At 39.2% G+C, this 13,687-nt stretch overlaps 1 protein-coding gene across 1 annotated transcript in view; it reads left to right on the plus strand.

The window, feature by feature from the left end:
- Positions 1–3,773: 3,773 nt before the first annotated feature.
- LOC134344376 (inactive phospholipase C-like protein 2) overlaps positions 3,774–13,687 on the plus strand; it is a 241,387-nt gene continuing 231,473 nt past the window's right edge. The window contains exon 1 of the mRNA XM_063044061.1: positions 3,774–4,451. Coding sequence (XP_062900131.1) covers positions 4,218–4,451 — 234 coding nt within the window. The 5' untranslated portion in view covers positions 3,774–4,217. The remainder of the gene's footprint in view (positions 4,452–13,687) is intronic.

The following is a 13,687-nucleotide window of genomic DNA, read 5'->3' on the forward strand; positions in this document are numbered from 1 at the left end:
AAGAGGTGATGGACTCTATTAAACATTAAGAAAATGCATAATAACTGCAAGAACAGTGGAGATAATGGAAAGTGAGTAAAATCCAAAAGATAATAAAAGCAGACAAAACAGGGAGGTAAGTATTAAATAGAACGTAAGGAATATTAAAATCAATATAATTTTTACAATTCAGAAAATAAAGTTGGTAAGGAGCACTGTCAGCACTTTTAAAAGTTGATAGTAACTGTTCAGGAGTTAGGGTGAAGGGTAAACCTGGCAAGTTTAGCGAACCCTAGCTGACAGATATTAAGAAATCACCTTACACTTATTGACATTAAAATCCATTTGTCATTCCACAGCCCACTTACCTAACTGATTGAGATTCCCCTGTAATCTAAAATATAGAAACATAGAAAATAGGTGCAGGAGTAGGCCATTTGGCCCTTCGAGCCTGCACCGCCATTCAGTATGATCATGGCTGATCATCCAACTCAAAACCCTGCACCAGCCTTCCCTCCATACCCCCTGATCCCTTTAGCCACAAGGGCCATATCTAACTCCCTCTTAAATATAGCCAATGAACTGGCCTCAACCGTTTCCTGTGGCAGAGAATTCCACAGATTCACCACTCGCTGTGTGAAGAAATTTTTCCTAATCTCTGTCCTAAAAGGCTTCCCCTTTATCCTCAAACTGTGACCCCTTGTTCTGGACTTCCCCAACATTGGGAACAATCTTCCTGCATCTAGCCTGTCCAATCCCTTTAGGATTTTATACATTTCAATTAGATCCCCCCTCAATCTTCTAAATTCCAATGAGTATAAACCTAGTTCATCCAGTCTTTCATCATATGAAAGTCCTGCCATCCCAGGAATCAATCTGGTGAACCTTCTTTGTACTCCCTCTATGGCAAGGATGTCTTTCCTCAGATTAGGGGACCAAAACTGCACACAATACTCCAGAATAACCTACTTCACTATCAAAAACATCCACAAATGTACTGATCAAGCATTTCACATTCACATCTATATCCTTTATATAAATAAGAAATCCCAACTGTCTTAACACCAACTACCAGTCGTCACTAGCCACGATTTCAAGAACCTTCATCCATCATGCTCTGCTTTGTACCTACGAATCCATTTTGAATCTGCCTATCTAGCTCTTCCTGGATTCAATGGGAGCTAACCTTGCTTAAGTTTATATAGACTACATCCACTATGCTCCCTTCAGCCATCTTTTAGATTACCTATTCAGAAAACTGTAAAATGTTTGTCAAGCAAAACTAACTCTCCATGCACAAAACTATGCTGACTCCTCCTCATCAGATTCTGACTATCCAAATACTTGTAGATGCTGTCCCCCAAAATTTTCTTCAGTAACCTCCCCACTACTGATGTCAGGCTAAGCAGCCTGCAGTTCCCTGCCTTAGCCTTGCGACCCCTTTTAAGCAATGGAACAACATCGGCCACCTTCCAGTCGTTGGGAACTTCACCAGTGGCTAGTGCTGAAGCAATAATCTCCATATTGGCTCCTCAGTTACATCTCCAGCCTCCCTCATTGTTCAAGAATGCATTCAGTCAGGCATACCAAATGCGCTGTAAGGCTGCAAATTCCTCCTCCCTGGTAATGTGAATGTCCCAAAAAACATCTATACTTCTTTCCCTTATTTCTCAGGCAACCATAATTTTATCCTCGGTAAACATCAAGAAGAAATACTCATTAAAAATCACACCTATCTCCCAGGGCTCAAGACATAGACAGCCTTGTTGTTCTCTAAAGGGACCTGTTCTCTCTGTAGCCACCATCCTACTCTCCATATAGCTATAGAATCTCTTGAGATTATCTTTAACCTTACCTGCCAGATGCATCTCATGTCCTCTCTTTGCCATTCTGATTTGCTGCTTAAGAGTATTCTTTCACTTTTTGTAGTCATCGAGGGATTTGCTCAATCCTGACCTCTTAGACCCAATTTATGATTTCTTAATACCTATCAGCTAGGGTTCGCTAAACTTGCCAGGCTTACCCTTCACCCTAACTCCTGGACACTTACTATCAACTCTTAAAATCTTCTAGTTTTAAATCCTCAAATCTTCAAAACTGATGAATTAAACAGAGAATGGAACTTCAAAATGTCATTAACAGGTATAAAAGGCTAATGGGGCAGCATTATTCATATCTAGTGGATCAAAGTTGAGTCATCACTTCGTAGAGCACATATGCACAATCTATGAAAATGACTGTGAGTTTTCAGTTGCTTGCCATTTTAATTCTCCATCCCACTATAACTTGTCTTCTGCATTACTAAGTAAAGACCTACCGAGTCTGAGGAACAATACCTCATCAGCCATCTGGCACACTGCAGTCCTCCAGACTCATTACTGAATTCTACAACTGCAGGTAGCTTACTTTTCCTTTCCATATCAGAACTGGCTATTTGTATTGTAAGTTGTCTATTTGTGATTTGAGCTCAGTTCTCTCGGTACAGTGAGACCTGCTTGCTTTGTCCCATGACCCTAAAATGATACAGACAACACACGGCATAGACATAATGCAAGACTTAACACAGATAAAGAAGCATAATCACCCTCTAATTGCCTCATTTACTCATATGAACTGACCTCAGCATTCCCTCCTACCTCTTATTCTGCAGTTTAAAATTACGTTTTTTTTCTTTTTCCCCAATTCAAAACTTTGTTTCTTTCTCTACATATGCTATCTAAACTGATGAGTGTTGTTCAGCAGTTTCTGCTTTTATTTAAAATTTATTGCAGGAAGTTACTTTCCCAAGACGTCAAGTTGAGTTTAAATATGTGCACAAGTATTGCAAAAATATCGGTACAATGAAAAAAAGCAGCAGCATCACAAGCATGTTGGTACAGAGAAAACACTAACAATGAAACATAATGTATATACATTATATCTGAATAGAGAGAAGTCAGTACAAAACAAAAGGACATTCAGAAACAAGCATTGCCAGTGTAAGAGGCGGTTCATAGGATTCCATTGCTAAGGTACAGGGTTGTACAAGTAAGTTCAAGAACCTGATGATCATAAGAAACTAACTGTTCCTGCACCTAGTGATGGGGTCCTCAGGCTTTCTACCTCCCGTTTAATGGTAGAAGTGAGAAGAGGGCAAAGACCCTTATGGTGGTGGCTCTTTGATTAGGTCATTATGCAACCAGTCAGGATGTTTTCGACGGTACATCTGTAGAAGTTTGTTAGAAAATGTAGTGGCATGCCAAGCTTTTATGCAGAAGCTGGCGGCTTTGCCGTGATTGCATCTAAGTGCTGGGCCTAGAACGGGCCATCCGAAATGTGAACACCCCTGAATCTGTAACTGCTTGCACTCTCACGCATAAAGCAAGTCACATCGGTGACAAACTGCTCAAATGCACTTTACTATCATCACACGCTAAAACGAATTAAAATATTTTCAGTTCTTCTCTCTCAGTCTAAGACAGTTTCAATGTTACTCGCCCAGTTAGGCTTATTAGTCAATACCAACAGCAGCAGCCTTGCGATAAAACGTTCGCAATTGTGATGCAATAGCCAATCATTTTCTTCCTTTGTTCTCTTCTTCCTCCAATTGGAAGCATGACTGGCAGCGCGCTCTTCTGTGACAGGAAGAAGGTGTGTGTGCAGGGGCGGGGCCAGGGGGGATTGTTACGATCAGGTGCTTCCTTGTTGGCAGGAGCCGGCGGCCTGCCCGATGATTGACATCTCGAGGTCCCGCCCCTTTGCAAGAGTGCGAAAAAACAAGGCGAGAGCTGTCAATCAGCGAGGTGGAGCGCGAGCCTGTCACCGGGGAAACAGACGCAACCGGAGTCCTGGACTGTCAAGGCGAGTGCAGCTGGAGCTCGCTGCATTACTTGCTTGGGTATTGAAATCCTGCATCTGCAACTCTAGTGCATCCCTCTTATGGATTGGTCGAGATAACATCAGAGGCGCAGAAATGTAAATGTTGCGGCTTTGTGATACGTTTTGTTCCCGTGTTGCGAGCTGAGAAGAATTTCGGTTGGTGGCAGCAGTTGGTTCGTGTGCAAGAGGGACTGTCACTATTATAGCGGGAGGTTTTCAACACGTATTTGGATATTTTCTTGCAATTTAGCAGTATAATTTATATACCATGCACGTTGTAGACAATCGCCGTTTCTCTTCTTTTAATTTAAAGAATTGAAAGTCTACCTTGCCCTGTTTAGTTTTGTTTTTGTAAGTTGTTTTTTGAAAAAAAGAAAGCCATGGCGGAAGGAAAGGCGGAACGTGGTGTCCCGTCTCTGGTGCCTTCGTGTTCTGTTTCGCCCTCCTGGGCCAAAAAGGAAGGAGTTGAAGCTGTATCTAACGGAGACTGTGTGGGAGAAGAGCCGGTGACTGCAGCGATAGGTCCCAGAGCAGACACACACACACCTTCACCAGCAACAGCACCATCCCAAGATGGAAAAACAGGCATCCCTCGGAGGAGCAGCATCATCAAGGTAAGATCGATCCTGACGTGGTGAACATTTTATATCAGCACTCTTTATACAGGTGAGATTTCCATTGGAAAGTAAGGCACTCCGAGGTAAATGGTGAGGCCCATCGGAATTATCGATTATGATTTATGATTGGGTTGAATATAGTTAGCTGTATACATTTGAAGTGGAATTTTTCTCGGATATTTGTACCACGCTGTTAGTTCAATAGCTTTGAGATTTTTTAATTTTATGAATATATTATAAACATGATGCATATCTCACGATCTTTAAAAGTCAAACCAAATTTCATTAGCTGTATCTTGGTCATTATCATTCTTGCCTGACTAGGAAGGTTCTGAGTTCAATTCCCTGCAGTTCCCTGCCTCAAATCCCCAATTCAAGATACTTGAGATTAAAAATCTATTCTCTCAAGCATTGCTGAGGAAATTCCCCATTGCTGATGGTGCCTTCGTTTGCATTAATGTTTACCTTTTTTTTCAAAGAAGAGCAGAAGGTATCAGTGTGTTCATGGTCTCACAATTCACACAAAATTACAAAAGCAGACCATTAAGTTGTTATTATGTTTAGGTTTGTGTGTAAATCGGCTGTTGTATGTCCTGCATTTCAACAATGAGTACAGAGGGAGGCTTGAGATGCCATGTCAATTATAAAGCACTTTGAGATGCTCTGGCAGGCACAGTATATGGAAGTTGCTTATAAATGCATAACCAGTCACAGATAAAATGGAATTCAATGACATTCAATTAATATTTTTCAGTAATAGTGGTGCAATTCTGACAGCTTTCAAGAAGAACAAAAGATTTATATAATTTAATGGTGTTTAAAATATTCCACATATTCTGTTTCTACTTCTTAGCCCTTTGGTTCCCTCACCTTGCTTCTTTCAACATTGATGTATTTGATTGAAACTAATCTGGTTTTCAGGTCTTTAGCAGTTTTGTGAATGATTATTGTAGGTGCATAGGTCTTTAGCAGTGTTGTTTTGTGAATGATTATTGCAGGTACATAAGGCCGGTACATACTAGACTATCTTTTGATAGGTTTTTAAATTTCCCATCCTGAGTAGGGAAGCATCTCCCAAAATAATTTGCTGGAAATTATTACTACGTTAGTGTATAAAATATTGCCTGATTAACCTTGGTGATTTTGAGAATTGAGAAAAACAGTGGAACATACTTAAAGCTAGTAACTTATAGTTTAGTAATGACTGCAGACATGCAAGCATTTTAAATGAAGTTTGTGAAAAGCTTGTATACCAATGTTTTGTGCACATTGCAGTCATATATATTGGCAATGTATTTCCTGACCCTTTCAAGCATTGACACTCTTGTTGCCAGTCTGATGCTGCATGGACTAGTTATACTAGACCAGTATTAATTACTGCAGATCCATAGCATCCATAGCATTGGGTTTAATATCAGCTTGGACAGAGCATTAGTTAGTTAATGGAAAACAAAAAAAGTTTGGAGAAATAGATCACTTTCAGGTTGGCAAGTTGTAGTTAGTGGGTTACCGCAGAGCATTGCTGCCTCAACTATTTACAGTCTACAATGATGAGAAGATGGAAAAGACTACAGAAAGTGGTGGATACAGCCCAGTGCATCACAGATGAAGCCTTCCAGATGACTACATTTATAAGGAGCCCTGCCACAAGAAAGCAGCATCCATCATCAAAGATCTCCACCATCGAGACCGTTCTCTCTTCCCGCCACTGTCATCAGGCAGGTGGTACAGAAGTTTTAAGTCCAACACCCCAAGGTTCAGGAACAGTTATTATCCTACAACCATCAGGCTCCTGAACAAGCGTGGATAATTTCATTCGCCACTAGTTTGAACTAATTCTACAATCTACAGGTGCACTTTCCAGTACCACAGCTCATGTTCTCACTGTTTTTATTTGCAGTTTTGTCTTTTTCCATTGGTGTCTGCCAGTCTTTGTTTATGTATAGTTTTTTTTGTAAAGTTGTGTTGCTTTTTTCCTGTAAATGCCTGCAAGAAAATGAAACTCAAGTTAGTATATGCTAACATATGTACTTTGATAATAAGTTTACTCTGAACTTTGAGATGGAAGGAACAAGTGTATTGTTGCAGTTATGTCAGCAGCACAAAGATAGGTGGCAAAGCAAGTTGGTATTGCTGCTGGCTGCCAGGAATGCTGAAAAGAGCTGAGAGAAAGACAAAGAAACTGTGAAGGAAAAACAATAGGTTAAGGTAGTGGGGAAAACTTTGGTAGATGGAGGATAACGTGAGGGTTACCATTTTTGAATCTGAATCAGAATCTGGTATGTCACTGATATATGTCATGAAATTTGTTGTTTTCTGGCATCAGTACAGTACAACACATAAAAATTATGAATTGCAATGGTAAACAAATAAATAAATAAGTAGATAGTTCAAAAGAGGAATAGTGAAGTAGTGTTCATGGACCATTCTGAAATCTGATGGCAAAGGGGAAGAAGCTGATCCAAAATCTTCAGGTTTTGTACCTCCTCCCTGGTGGTAGTAATGAGAAGAGGGTATGAGCAGAAAACCAGGATATTGTTTAAATAAAAAAAGATGAGGCAGCAACATTTTAAACCAATCTGGGTGAAATACAACAAATAGGATGCAGACAACACACATAAAGGTTGCTGGTGAACGCAGCAGGCCAGGCAGCATCTCTAGGAAGAGGTACAGTCGACGTTTCAGGCCGAGACCCTTTGTCCTGACGAAGGGTCTTGGCCCGAAACGTCGACTGTACCTCTTCCTAGAGATGCCTCCTGGCCTGCCGCGTTCACCAGCAACTTTTATGGGTGCTGCTTGAAATTTCAGCATCTGCAGATTTCCTCGTGTTTGCATTTTTAAATAGGATGCACATAAATTTAAGTATTTAGGAAGGCAAATGGAATCCTGCAAATAAGTTGGAATACAAGAGTAATATTGTACTTGTTGATGAATTCACAGCTGGAATACTATATGTTCTTGGTATTTAGAAAAATGAGAAGTGATATTTTGAAAGAATGATTCTGTGGGAAATGTGGCACAGTAAAAGCAGTGAGGATGTTTCCCTTCATAGTAGAAGGTAGAACCTGGGGGTGTGGTGGGGAGGGGGGAATAATTTTTTTTGTATAAGCGGTTTCCAATTTAAAACAACGATGAAGAGGATCCTCCTTGCACAAAGCTATGAATCTTTGGAATTCATCTGCCTCAAAAGATGGATGGACACTTGGAATACAGGAACTTTAGTATTTTTTCCAGAACATTGTAGAAAGTGCTGTCAAGATCAGACCAGCCACAATTTTACTGTACATCAGAACAGCTTCAAGGAGCCTTATGGCCTACACCTACTCTTTTTCTTTTCTTGTGTTCTTATAAAAAGTTTTTGATAAAACAAATGTTGTTATTGAGTTATGATTCACAGAAACTTCTGCAAAGCAGAGACAGAGAGAGTTAGATCATATTGTTCTCCATGGGTCAGTGCTCAGATCATTCCTTGAAAGTAGATGAAGGAATAGATCGCTTGAAAATAGATAATTAATGTGTGAGGAAGGTAGAATGATGTTCTATCGCCTCAACGCGAGGTATGGTGGCGGTGGCAATGGCAAGGACAGGAGGAAATAGAAAAGCTAATTTAATGAGCTGAGCATTTCTGAAGGAAAATAAAGTAATACACCTTAATCAGAATAAGTATGAAGAGGTGACACCTAAAATGGCACTGTTCTATAGGATTTGCTGAAAAACAGAGATGTGCCGGTGGGATATGCGACAAAACATTCAGCAATTATAAAAAATTAAGAGTTATATAAAATTAAATTTGTGGTTGAAGTATGGATATGGAATAAAATGTGCAAAAATACAAAAATACCAGCACGTCCTCACAACATTTTAGAAGGTGACAGGGCATGTTGGAAGAACATCATTATAAATGTATGCCCCATTCTTGACCATCTGCTTCTTGAAGTGGCTTCTCTGCAGTATCCTGAGCTGAGTAATATGTGGCAATGAGTACAAAAACAGGGAAGTTATGTTCAATGTTTAGAAAATCGTGCTTAGGTCACAGGTGGAGTATTGCATTTGTGAAGGTCTGCAGAGGGTACAGAAAAGATTTACCAAAATAGTTCCAGGGATAAGGAATTTCAGTTTGAAGGTTAGACTGTCTATTAAGCAAAGAAGATTGAGAGAACATTTGAAATAAAGCTATACAATATCAAGACAGTTTGATAGAATAAACAGACAGCTAAAGCTGTTTCCATTAGTGGATGGTTCAAGAATTAGGGGCACAGATTTATAATGACGAGTAAGTGATACAAGAGAGTGCAGTGAAATCTGCTTTTTCCTTACATGGAGAGCAGTTATTATATGGAGCTCTCTGCTTTGTTAAGATGGTGGGAATAGAATTGATCACAAATTTCAAAAGGAACTTAAGTAAAAAAATATTTTAAGGGAATGGGGAAAGAATGGGACAGTGACACTGATGGGATTGATCCCTGTGGGAGCCTGTGCAGTCAGTGGACTAAATAACATAATGATTTTAGCTTGAAATAGAGAAATTGTTAGAGGCTGTTAAATGTATTGGTTTAGTATAGGATTGGGGATTCCTAACTCTTTTCAAGACAGAAAGAATGTTTTTAACTCAGAGACATTAATATGCAACATTAATGCACTTTTAGAACATAGAACAGTACAAAACAGGACTAGGCCCTTTGGCCGTAATATCTGCTGACCATGATACCAGATTAAACTAAACCTATCTGCTTGCACATGATCCGTATTTTCCAATACCCTGCATGTTCTTATGTCTAAATGCTACTCTCCTTAATCCTACTTGCCAAGACCATATTGTCATTTTGGTGTACCTGCCTAAGCGTTTTGTTAATTCCATTTGCTTCTACCACTTTAATTGCCAGTAGATTTAACTGTCTTGCATTCCTTCAGCAGTGCAATTGAAATTCAAAGAAAGCTGCAGATGCTGGATGTCTGAAATAAAAGTAGAAGTTGAGGCAACATCTGTGGAAAGTGCACTAGTAAATGTTTCAGGTTGACTGCCCTTTGTCATAACTGGAAGTTAAGCCATCTCAGGATATCCCTTTTCCAGCAATGACTTAAGATCTTCAACCTGAGAAGTTGATTCAGGTCTGCTGAGTACTTCCAGTGTTTTCTGTTATTATCTTGATAGTGGAATACTGTTTGATAGATAAGTAGATTCTCATCTTTCTCATTATTCAAATATGAACCTTGTAAGTGATGATTACAATAACTGGATGAAACCATATGTAGTTGAAACATCTGTACATACTTATACGTAGCTAAATTGCACTGTACTTTGAACAGAGAAGTAAATTCAATATGAAAGGTAACCCAGAATTTTTAGTGTGACTGTTTACTGGCTGATATTACTTTTAATGTTCTAGTTCAGTAGTTCAGTAGTTCCATTTAATATCAGAGAATGTATACACTATGCAACCTGAAATTCTTACTTTTCACAGACATCCTTGAAAGTAGCATCAACCCTCCCCCTCCCCTCCCCCAATTATTCTAGCAGAAAGCATCAGCGTTCCCACCACCCACCATGCAAGCAACAGCAAAGCCCTAAAGAAAGACCATGATCTACAGTACATCAAAAACTAATAGTTCATTCCAACATTTTGACATCACACAGGCTTTCACTAACAAGGGAGAGACTTACTGCTCCTTCCACAGCAAGAGGGGAAACTAAATGTTGTTATTTTGATGTTACAGTCAGTCTGAAGTGTTGCTTTTTATTTCAAGTTCCCTGACTCGAGAATCGGCAGCAAACTCTCTCAGCAACTGCATTTCCAACAATGCGCCTTATTAGATTAGATTCAACTTTATAGTCATTGTGCCGAGTGCAGATACAAAGCCAATAAAATGCAGTTAGCATCTGACTAGAAATGCAAAGAATAGTGTTATTTACAAAATAACTGTGAATAAAAAGTCAGTGCTACAGCACACAAATATAAAAGTACTGAGACAGTACAATATGGGTGCAGTACTGCTCAGCGCTGTGATGTGAGGTTCAGCAGGGTCATAGCCTCAGGGAAGAAGCTCTTCCTGTGCCTGCTGGTTCGGGAGCGGAGGCTCCTGTAGCGCCTACCGGATGGGAGGAGAGTAAAAAGTCCATGGTTAGGGTGAGATGCATCCTTGATAATGCTTTTTGCCCTGCCCAGGCAGTGTTTATGGTAGATGTTCTCAATGGTGGGCAATTGGGTGCCGATAATCCGTTGGGCAGTTTTCACCACTCGCTGGAGTGCTTTACGGTCCGATACAGGACAATTGCCATACCACACTGAGATGCAGTTGGTGAGTATGCTCTCAATGGTACAGCAGTAAAAGTCCGTCAGTATCCTGGGAAACAGGTGAGCTTTCTTGATGCTCCGCAGGAAATAAAGGCGCCATTGCGCCTTTTTGATCAGGATGGAGGAGTTCTGGGACCAGGTGAGATCCTCAGAGATGTGGACACCAAGGAATTTGAAGCTTGATACATGCTCCACTACAGCTCCGTTGATGTAGATGGGGATGTGAGTGTGGCTCCTAGCATGCCTGAAGTCCACAATGATCTCCTTGGTCTTCTGGATGTTAAGGGCCAGGTTGTTGTCAGCACACCACACGGCCAGGTGCTGGACCTCATCCCTGTAGGCCGTCTCGTCATCCCCTCAGATCAGGCCAACTACCGTGGTGTCGTCTGCGAACTTGATTATGAAGTTAGAACTGTGTGCAGGAATGCAGTCGTAGGTGAAAAGGTAGTACAGAAGAGGGCTCAGCACACAGCCTTGTGGCACGCCGGTGTTCAGGGTGAGAGTGGAGGAGGAGAGGTTGTCAATTTAAAAGCTTTTAAAACAAAATAAGATAAGAGATACTGTAGAATTTTTAGTTGTAAATTGTGTCTTTTGGGATTAACTAAGGAATATTAAGTAAAAAGAAACTATTAGTAAAACTGCTGAATGTGATAAAGAGGTGGTTAGCAAATCATTTGCACATTGACCCTTGGTGGGGTTGGTTAAAATCGCTAATGGAATTACTACTCTGGACTATTATCTGTGAACTAAAAATACTTAAGAGGATGTATGAATCTGACTGGATGTTATGAATGTCCTTCTCATGTTTAACTTCTCCATATTGTATGAGGTACTTTGTAACCAAGATATTGCGTTGTTTTAAGTGGAATTTACTGTAATTGAAGTCTACATAGTGAATGTTGGATTGAGTAGCAAAATTTAAAAATTATAGATAAGTGTTAAGTGTCTGGGAAATAACATTGGCAAGAAACAGAGAAGTATAAAAGTTCAAGATTAAGTTTTAAAAGAAGTGAAATGAGACTCCGGAGGTTTATTATCATTTTGTGTTGCACAAAGATCAACTTCGCTAAAAGTAAGAGTCATGCTGTATTGCTTCATTTAACCTGTTCTAGTTCTTGGTATTATTTTTCAATGAGTTTTTTAAAATTTTAATTCCGAGTTACTTGAATAGAATCCATAAAAAGCAAGTGATCTTGTTTTATATTATGTTACAGTTGCATGAATCAAGTTTATCATTTGCCTGTGCAGTGCATAGAAAGTAAGACAGATGAATGCTGTCCACTTTTCAGGCATGAAGATTGAGTCATTCTTCAAAGCTAATATTAAGTGCTGGATCAAAAATATAATTCTTGACAGAGTTTACTTTTAAGTGAAGGCTAGCTGGATAACATTGTACATTTTACTAAATAATGATTTGCTGCCATTCTGAAACCTTCCTGTCAACATTTCACTTCCTTAAATGGAGCCTTCACCAATGAAAATAAGCTATTTAATTTGCACTGTAATGTTATTTGGCATTTTAAGGTGTGTGTGTGTGTGTGTGTAATTTCTAGCAAAAAGACATGACCAGACAATTGGTTCTTTGATTATTAATTGAGGGCTGAATATTATTCAGTAGAGTACAATCATTCACCTTTTTAATAAAGAAATGAAATATTTTGTACTCATTCAGGGAAGCGGGGTGACTTTGGTCTTGAATCTTATCTGAAGAACAGCGTTCTGTGTCGAACTGCACTGTTTGTGATTTATTCAATTTCTGGAGTGGAACTTGAGCTCTTTTAACTTTTGGCAGGAGTTCTACCACTCCCTCAATTTGACATTGGTAGGGTCCTGAAACTGCCACCTGCAAACAACTTCAAGGTTATTTTTTTAAGTAGTGTTCACAAAAATATTAAACTTTTGCAAAAAAAACATGTGATTGTTGTAAATGCATTGAGTGTATCTTCTCAGCAACTGTTCCCACAAGTGCCAGGTCTTTTAGCATTCTTGGATACAGCCAAATGTGCAAGCATTGTTTAAGTCTCTTCCACAGAGTTCCAGAAGCTCAATGGAAAATTCTGTTTTGTAATTGCTTTGACTAGGGTAAAGTGAAAAGAAAATTATTTTATTTACGTAAATTAATTAATTTTCATCTTAGTTGTAACACCAACAGCATAACGGTGACCTTGACAAGCAACATACCAAAGGCTAATAGCGTTTCTAACTTGCTAATAGTTTTGAAATTTTGTACTCTTTTGTAATAGGAAGAATATACTGTTTCTTTTTTACTGTAACTTGCTGCAGCCTAATGCAATGGAGGTTCGAAAAAATTGCTTTTCTTTTTCCCAGTGCTGTCTTTAACTGGAAGGTTAATGTCAGATTTGACCAAGTTCTGATGAAATGTGGTTGACCTGAAACATTAACTCTGTTTCTCTTTCCATGGGTAATGTCTGACCTGATAAGTATTCTGGTTTTGTTTAAGACTTCCAATGGCTGCAGTTGTTTTGATTTTTTTGTGTTAATCTTCAGTTTGCAAAACGTGTTCTCTTCCTAACTTTAGAGCTCCATGTGAATGTGTATTTTTGAGTCAGAGCGCAGATTTCTCATTAAAAGGTAAACCATCAAACCATGAATAGATATCTAATAGGTGAAGTTTTGAATTAACCTTTCATTATCAATGTATATCTTTAGGAAGTTATGATAATCAATGTAATGATTCATGATTTTCTGTTAGGTTTAATCGCTTAGAAACTTCAAAGAGTTAATAAGTTAATTTCTTAGTAGTCCAGCCTGCTGTTCTTTCAATTTTTTGCCTTTAATATGAGCTCATTTTGGACAATCTTGATGGCTCCACTGAATGATTTATCTCCTGGTTCCTGAGGGTTCAATAATTTTGGAAGGCGTCAGTGCAGGGTATCAATTACAATCACTACACAAATTCCAGTGTGCAATGCAGTGGTA

Source organism: Mobula hypostoma, chromosome 3, assembly GCF_963921235.1.
Source record: "Mobula hypostoma chromosome 3, sMobHyp1.1, whole genome shotgun sequence".
NCBI lineage: Eukaryota > Metazoa > Chordata > Chondrichthyes > Myliobatiformes > Myliobatidae > Mobula > Mobula hypostoma.